Here is a 9,209-nt window from a genome sequence, read left to right as displayed (position 1 = left end):
AATATGTTCATCTGTTCATTAAAATAACAAAAAAGGCAGAAATACTTTATTGAACCTATGTAATAAAATGATATCAAATACTAGCAACCACTAAAGCCCAGCAAACATTATGGAAGGCATCAGCGACCCGAGGCACTGGACTGGACGGCGTGGGCCATCCGCTTACGGGAATGCTCTGTGGTGAGGCCGCAGGGGCAGGTCTCGTCCCAATGGCTTCAGTCTCCCAGGAGACTTAGTACTTGCCCAAGGGCATACGTTATGGCGGCCCTTCCCACACGCCTGAGCTCTTCCTAAGGCATCGTGGGACAGTAACACACAACTTTGTAAGTTCCTGAGATATTCAACTTCTGTGTTCTAACAGTATTTTTAGCTACTCTTGGGAGCTAAATATTGTAATTTCTTATTAATTTGATGGAGACTAAAGGTAACTCAAAACTAATAAGACTCAATGTAGAATTCCAAAAACAAAAAGGAACCTATCTTATTAATATTCTTTTAATTATACAAACCCATAACCACACCTAACTTTTAAGAATAACAAAAATCTGTGACTACATTTTAAATATCTAAATGCTGTAGTCTGTTGGTTCTTGTACTAGAGTCTACAAGAATATTCTTAGAGATATACTAATTGAATGGAACTTGATTTCAAGTTTTATTTTTATGACACTACAACACAGGTTTAAAAAGGCATAATCTGGATGATCCAAAAGACTACTTAAAAGAGAATCGTCATTAATTTCAGTGTGAAAAGATAGTATCTCTATTTACAAACAAATTGGGACTAAGCAATCATAAAAAGACATCATTTAATTTTGAATCCACTTGATCTCCAACATCACTCCCAAACCTCTGGAGTTCAGTAAGCCTTTTCGTTGCTGTCTGATGTTAAAGGGGTTATGTTCATTATTCGAGAATGAAAAACACTGCCATATTCAATTTATAACGGGAAAACCCCAACACAAATAATAGAATTAATGTGCATGACTGATCTGTAACCTGATGAATATGGCTTGACTACTATATTGTTCTATAAATGAGCTATAAACACAAGGCAAGTTATAAGAGAAATGTTCCAGTTGAAAAGGCCAAGTTTATCTAAATAGAAAAAACATAAATGAATTTAAAGCAATTTTTTGTTTTTACAAAACTTTTTCTTCTTATAAATGTTTATAAAGTGATATTGACAAATATTCCTATAAATGTTTAATAAAGTTGTTTGACCCAAAAAAAGACCCATATTTATGGTTTATTTATTTTGTTCTGTCTACGGAATGCCTCAAAAGATATTTTTTCACTTATTCAAACATCTTAGTTTTATCATTAGTAGAATTAGCAAAACTAACTCAGCTATGTATATATATTAAGTAATAATATAAATAACTCTACATATATAAAATATTCAGAAGCAACAAGCAAAAATGTACTATAGGTATAAACTGTTGACCAAAAATGATATATAACTACAAAGAACCCTTTGGAAGAAAGTATGTGAGGAAAATGGGTCTTTAGGAAACTTACATTCTGCAATTTAATTCTTAAACCCCTGAAAAAATATAAACATTCATGAGATCTACAAAATAAACCTTAAGTAATCAGAGCAGAAACTTTCCAATTTTAATTCTTGCCCTTCACTTCAAATGAGAAATAATCTATATAAGAAAAAAAAAAAAACTTCAGGATTTATGACAGCATCCTTGTTTTTAAAAAAGCAAATTGCTAAATACTAAATACCTATGTGCATAAAGATTTTTTTCAAATTATAGTAGATTAATGTCTTAGTAAAGTTATGATAAAGTATCTCTCACTGTTTTATCAGACTCAGAATTAACTGCTCTATTTCAAGATGTTAGCCTTGAGAATAAAATAACACCTGACAGTTTGAGGAAAAACTCTCCAAAGTCTATAAGAATGATTTAACTACCTAAAATGTTCTTTTTTACATAAAACAAATTAATATGCAAGTTAAGGGTAAAGATAAGTATATATGTACATGTGTGCACATACTAAATGTTTAAAAGGATACCAGTTCTGTAATATGTTATGATGCAATAATTCATTCAGATGTAGCCCACACATAGGAATATCTTAGGGAGCACTAAATTTGTTTTTCCTTCATTTTACTTTAAACTGAAGCACATACACATTTTTAAAAAGTATTATAAAAAAGCGTTTTAAAAAGTATTGTTTCCCATGTAAACAGTGCCATCTTCTGGCAGTTTGAATTGTTTGTGTTAACATAAAATTTATTATGGGTTGTAACTGCCATTTTCTTGACAAGTTATGTGGACAGTTTATTGAGTAAAAATCCTTAGTCTAAAACCAGCTAATTCCTTAAAAATAACCTTTAAAAAATAAGAGCGTTTTTCTGCACATCTTCAGATATAATTTAAAAAGAGAGTAAGTCAAGAACCCTCGGTTCTGCTACTAAATCTACTAACTAGATTCTGAATTTTAGACTAATTATACAGCTACTCTGGACCTTAGTTTCCCCACCTGCGAAATTATTCGACCTCGTCATTGTTACTTTCGTTCTAAAATTCCACTTGATTCTAGCCTTAGAAATGTTTATGAGTATTTCTAGTCCTAATGTGGAATACAGGCCTGTTTCTGACACGTTTTCATAGTTATCTCTTTTATTAATACAGATTTGTTTGGTTATGCACACCCATTGAATTTTTATCAAAAATAAATCTTAATGAATACTTCTTCCTGTCCAAATAGCTTTCCCCTAAACAATACACATTAGAAGGAATTGATTAAATTGTGAATAAAGGTAAACTCAAGTAACTGAAGATAAGTACAAAAATGTGTAATGATAAGTGTGACGAGGCCTACGGAAGGGCTATCTGGCAAAGGCACAAGACTAGCTCTGGCCAACAGCTAGCAAGACAAGGACCTCAGTCCAAGAATCACAAAGACACTAACTCTGGCAACAACCAGGGGGGTGGAAGAGGACCCCAAGCCTTAGCTGAGATCCCACATGTAGACGCCTTTATCTCCTCCAGCTTGTGAGACTAGCAGAGCAACCAAGTTACGCCATGCCCAGACTTCTAGCCTACAGGGCGCAAAAAATAAATGGATGTTGTTTTAAACTAATTTGTGGTAATGTGTTATGGTTATGTAGCAATAGGAAACAACTCAGGTATTCCTCAATTAATTAAATAACAATAATATATCCGGTAAAGTTTTTCGGACCCATTTTACAAATAATTTTTCTGGCCGCTTTAAGAATAAAATTGTTTCACAATTGACGTGAACATTAATTGTACATCATTTCCTTAATACTTCTCAGCCTAACATGAAATCACTAAATTTGATAGTCAAAATTCCTTGAAAAGTTCTTGCTAATGGGCCTTTTTGGGGACCTGCCGCCGCCTGCCGGTGGGCAAGGTGAACGGAGTCCAGACTGGGTCTCCAGATGCAGTCCCCGCCTCCTCCCCCCAATACACACCGTCCCACTGTCGGGCTGCGGTGCAGGTGAGCCAGCCAGGGCTGACAGCAGACGAGGGACAGAAAAGCGGCTGCGGCTCGTCGGACTAACCTGCCCCATTTCTCAGGGAAAGCCGCGATCCCGCAGCAAGCGGGCCCCCTAAAGCTATAGCTGGGCTGCCAGCACGCAGTTGCTTTGCCAACCCCCAAAGCATTTGACAAAAGCTTCGTTGGTGCATTGGGGAGCACTACGGCCACTTAAGCCGCAGCTGGCGGACAACTCATAGCACTTGGAGAATATCTTTGCAACTCAGAAGTTGTGCCCGTGGTCGCTCGGTCCGCCGGCCTAGTGCGCGGACACTGGCTTCGGAATCTATTCTCTCCCCTCAGCCCCATCTATTTGACCACGACCAGAAGAAGTGACCCAAAGGCCTGAGCAGCAGGCGAACACCCGGAAGAGCCGCCCGCGCCGGGCACCGCGCCTGCGCGGCGCGGGGGCGGAAGCGCGGCGGGCTCGGCTGCGCCTGCGCGGCGTTGGCTGCGCGCTGCGTCGTTACTTTTGAAACGAGTGGCGGGGAGCGCTGCGGGGCGCCGCGGCCGCCGTCTGCGAGTGGGCGCGCGCCGCGTCTGTGGGCCTGGCCATGGCGCTGCAGCTCTCCCGGGAGCAAGGCATCACCCTGCGCGGGAGCGCCGAAATCGTGGCCGAGTTCTTCTGTAAGTCCCGCGCAGGCCGCAGGGCGGGAGGCCCGCGGCCCGGCCTGGCGGCGGGAACGGGGTGGGGGGTGCGGAGCGGCCCAGATGCAAGCCTCCTGCCCCGCGGGGGAATCGGGCAGGGGGGATGCGGGCGCCTCCTCCGGACGCGACCCCAGTCAGTGGTGGAGAAGGAGCTTCAGCGCGGCCTAGGCCTCCCGCGACGTAGCCCCTGCCCCTGAGCGCTTCCAAAAGTGCAACTCCTCCCCCCCACCCCCGCCCCGCTCCAGCGACCAAGGACGAAGTGCGACTGGATGGGGTCTAAGTGTGCATTGTCACCCGCCCCACCCCCAGGTGACTCTGAGGGTGGTGGGGATGGACTGCACTTTGGGGAGCGCTGTTCTGTGCCAGGCCACTTGCACCTTCTCATAGAACCTGGCAGGACTTGGAAGGGGAGACAAGGAAAGAGGGTGAGGCTTGCTCGAGGCGCAAAAGCCTGCTCTGACATCCTCTAACGGTGTAATCTGAGCTTGGACTCGGATTACAGCGGTGAGATTTGGCAGTGGTAGACTGCATGTCTGCCATTTTTTATTTATTGCCACATAAATGCAGGCATCTCTTTTCTTTTACTTAGAAGCAAGATTTTGAGGATGTTTAATGGCACTTTGTCCCTACTCTGCTTTCAGCAGGACACACAAAAACACGTGTTTAGGCATTTACAGTTTAATACCATTTAGCCACATCTAAATGTGTTTTATTTTCCACTATTACAAAGTGACAGTGACTCGTCTTAAACATTTCTTTTGCTTTCAGCATTTGGCATCAACAGCATTTTATATCAGCGTGGCGTATATCCATCTGAAACCTTTACTCGAGTGCAGAAATATGGACTCACCTTGCTTGTAACTACTGATCCTGAGCTCATGAAATATCTGAATAATGTGGTGGAACAACTAAAAGGTACTTAATTGTTGGAAACAGTTTTGAGTTTTTTCATGCCATTTAGAATCCACATTTTCTAGCATCTTTGTGGTCGTTTTTCAGCTTTGTACATAGAAGGTATAAAACAGTATCATCTCATATATAGTGACTCTCAATTGGGAGGAAGCAAATAATTCCACTCTTCTCCCATCACATTTTTGAGTGGGAAGAATATTTTGATAGGAATCAGACATGGCTTAAGAAAACTCTCCATCAACTTCAACTATTTCCATTTGTCTGTTAAAAAAATCCCACCAGTGAGTCAGCCTTTTCTAAACGTTCATTTTTTTTCTTTAGCTCAAGTTGCTGTACTGTTGGATCAATACTTGTTTTTCATCTGTTTTTTTTTTTTCTTTCGAGAATTCCATTCGTTTTGCCTTCATGTTTCTTTCCACTTAGGATCCTCACTTCCTATTTTTCTGAGTTGTCTTCCCACTTCATCTTCCATAATAGTTCCAAAATATGCTACAGTGGTCATCTTTTCTTTAATTTTTTAAATTCACGCGTCATATTTATTTGTTTCAAGTAGCTTCATTTTAAAAATTGCATCGTATTTTTATTAACCCATGAGCCTTCGTAGGGCTGCACTGGCCTGACTGGTTCTGGAACCTCCAGGCACTTGGGTCTGTCTTCATCTTGGCTTGATGGAGAATTGAAACTTGTCTAAGCTACTGGACTCTGGGGCTGTCCCCTTTGCGAGTACACTGATGACATTTCATCTCAACAGACCTTCCTGGTTAACATCTCCTATTTTCTTAAAAACGGACGATTTGCCATTGTATGCTCTCTTTGCTTCGTATATCACACCTAGCAGTTCTCACGGTAATTTCACGTTTATCGGTGCAAGGACTAGTGCCTGTCCCCCACACTTGTACCGTGGGATAGAATGGAAGTGCTGCATGTGCCCTGCTCCACAGCACCCAGTACCACACCTGGCACAAGTGCTGAGAATTTGAAAACAGGAGCTGGGTTATTGATGGGGCAAGTTTCCTGTGCAGGTTGGGGTTCCAGAATGCCAGTGGTAGTAAGAACCTGCTGGGCGTGTGAGCTGGGACCTGAGAGTCACTTTGTGACGCAGTGGAGCAGAAACGGTGGCTGCTTGTGTATTGCAGATTGGTTATACAAGTGTTCAGTTCAGAAACTGGTGGTAGTCATCTCAAACATTGAAAGTGGCGAGGTCCTGGAAAGATGGCAATTTGACATTGAGTGTGACAAGACTGCCAAGGATGATAGGTAAGTATAAATTAAATTGTTTCCACTCTTCTACATGTTTTCCAAAAATTTTTATTTACTAGATGAGTTCTGATTATATTGAACTAATTTCATGTAAGGTATGATTTGTTTCTAAGATGTGTTAATTTGAGTTCAGTCTCCTGTGGAAGAGTTTTGCTCACCTTAGCATGTCATTGGTTTGTATTGTGCACTTTTAACATAATTGCTCTGAGTCTTACTCTATGAATTCCACACTTTGGTGTTTATGGTGGTGTTTGGAAAACCACACATGATACCAGATGGGCTCTTTAGTGAGCTGTTAGAGGTGCTCGTACCATCAGGGTGATCACAGACTTTTCCAGCTTAATGTGTGGCTTTTATTGCCACAGACTCCCTAAGACACTTCGTAAGCTGGAGTTTCCAGACCTGCTGGTGGGAAGTCCCATCGTTAGACACAGTCTCACACTGGCCTAGGCATCCTTACCTGTAAACTCAGAACCATTTCTCATAGTGAAGTAAAGTTTTCTTCTGAAGCCTTTGATCTATATTTGGAAATCTTTAGCTTATAAAAATCATTCGAGGCAGTAGGGAATTAGACATTTAGACATTACCAACCATGCCAAAATGATTTTCACGATTAAATGTTTTAGATACTACTTGTCATTTTTATTTTAAGACGTGGTAAAGTTTTCGTAACTTGAACCACTTGACAGGTTTTTCTAGTCATTTGCTACTAAATGACCTGATACTAAGACCAACCCTAAAAGATGATTGGAAGGACAAATGAATAAGATACATATTGTGTCTACTGGGTTATAAGGATATACTCATTAAAAAAACACTCCTTTTTAATATATTGTTTATTCGATTTTGGAAACATTTAATGAACTAAATAATCTTCCAATGTTTTAAATAATGTGTTAAAACTAAAAATGAGTTGATGTGGTCTCTCTGACAGCACACCCAGAGAAAAGTCTCAGAAGGCTATCCAAGATGAGATCCGCTCAGTGATCAGACAGATCACAGCTACTGTCACATTCCTGCCACTGCTGGAAGTGTCCTGTAAGCATTACAGAGCTTCACATGGGCTTAAATTTGTTGGGGAAAAGACTAATCTACTGCTTTAAGAATTATCCCTTTATTAAATTTTTTTCATAATTATCAATATTATATACTCTGAGAAAAAAACAATATAAAGCAAAAGTTATATGCATTCTAGAAAACTTAGAAATTCTGAAAAGGAATGAAAGTATTCCACAGTACTCACTCTTGAATATTTTGAATATTTTGATCTAATTCCTTTCACTATTTTTATTGTCTGCACAGTTTTTATGCATATAATTAAGACTAGTTTTAATTGTGTCTTGCTTTTCTCAGTTACTCCTTCAGTCATCAGACCCTGAATACCCGCTGGTTATACACACTGTTCTGCACACGGGGACACAGCAGTCACAGAATCAACATGTTCATTTTCTGTGTCTTAACAGTCATGCTGTCCCATGCGATTATACAATTCCTACGAATATTTTTTAATCGTTCTCTCTTTAAAGAAAAAGTATGAATGTCATAAGATGAAGTAAAAAGAGTGTAGTTATTTTCTACTGAAAGAAATTTCCACTGGAGAAGAGCAATAACCTAGTAATTAGAGACCAGGCTAAACTTCCCTTTCTGGCAAAATGGATGGTTCAAAATGAGAGAGAAATGGGGACAATGGTTTTACTTTTGAAAAAAATAATTTACTTTAATAATCTTGTCCTGCATTTAGGTTCATTTGATCTACTGATATATACAGACAAGGATTTGGTTGTACCTGAAAAATGGGAAGAGTCGGGACCACAGTTCATTACCAATTCTGAGCAAGTCCGTCTTCGTTCCTTCACTACTACAATCCACAAAGTAAATAGCTTGGTAGCCTACAAAATCCCTGTCAATGACTGAAGACGAGATGCGAACAATGATGTCATTCTCAGATGTGCTTTTCCTGATGCCAAGTCATCTATAGTTCATGTGTTTTATTACATTGGTTAATTTTTAGATGGGGAAACTTAACATACTTCACTGAGCTATGCGTAATTGTCCTTTTTTTTTGGCACCTGTTTGACTTTCCATAGGGTGGACGTAATTTTTTTGCACACTCTCCAAAAGGCAACCAGCACATTACGTCAGCGCTGTAATGTCAGTTCTTTTGAAGGTGGTAAATGTAGATGGCAAAACTTCCGCTATGAAGCTATAAATGCCTTCCTAAATCAGACCTTTTGGTCAAGTAGCCTGACTCAGAATGTAGGTAGGGGGGATATTTAAATGTGAAACAGCAAAAGAAGTCTGAATATTCAGAATCTTTGTTTAGATCCTAAACTAACTGGCAATCCATAAACAAAATATTGCTATTGGGTCCTTTTGCCATTTATTTCTTTTCTATAGTTTCCATATTGAAAAAACTCCAATTATTTGATTTTAATTTATATAACTAACACAAAGCTATCGATATTTCTACTTTTTAAATTTTGGTAATACAGAACTCTTAAAAATGTCTTTTTGTGTTTTATAAAATCAAGCTTTAAATGACAGTGATAAATAAAGTTAAATGTGTATGTTTAAATGTGTCGTAAAATATTTTTATGCTGGTATGGTGTTAACAGTTCAGCAGTAAGATGGATTCAGCACAGTGGTGCCCCCTTATCTGTGGTTGGGCTTTCCATGGTGTCAGTTACCCATGGTCCAAAAATATTAAATGGAAGATTCCAGAAATAAATAATTCAGAGCCATCTAGCTCTGTCCTCCCCGGGGACATGAGTCATCTTTGTCCAGCATCCCCAGGCTGTAGACCCTCCCCACCCCTCAGTCACACAGTACCCTTCTCGGTGATCAGATAACTACCAAGGTGTGACAGTGCT

The 9,209-nt window shown here is 39.8% G+C and overlaps 1 protein-coding gene across 1 annotated transcript; it reads left to right on the top strand.

The window, feature by feature from the left end:
- The first annotated feature begins 3,987 nt into the window (after positions 1–3,987).
- Positions 3,988–8,707, top strand: MAD2L1 (mitotic arrest deficient 2 like 1). The gene is made up of 5 exons (XM_016144814.2): positions 3,988–4,146; positions 4,936–5,082; positions 6,216–6,336; positions 7,274–7,377; positions 8,081–8,707. The coding sequence occupies exons 1-5, from the start codon at positions 4,074–4,076 to the stop codon at positions 8,251–8,253; spliced, it is 618 nt and encodes a 205-aa protein (XP_016000300.1). The 5' UTR covers positions 3,988–4,073; the 3' UTR covers positions 8,254–8,707.
- The last annotated feature ends 502 nt before the right edge of the window (positions 8,708–9,209 follow it).

The sequence above is a fragment of the Rousettus aegyptiacus genome, unplaced genomic scaffold (assembly GCF_014176215.1).
Source record: "Rousettus aegyptiacus isolate mRouAeg1 unplaced genomic scaffold, mRouAeg1.p scaffold_m13_p_16, whole genome shotgun sequence".
NCBI classification, from domain to species: domain Eukaryota; kingdom Metazoa; phylum Chordata; class Mammalia; order Chiroptera; family Pteropodidae; genus Rousettus; species Rousettus aegyptiacus.
The sequence above is the reverse complement of the archived record's forward strand: the minus strand, read 5'-3'. Positions and strand labels throughout refer to the sequence as shown.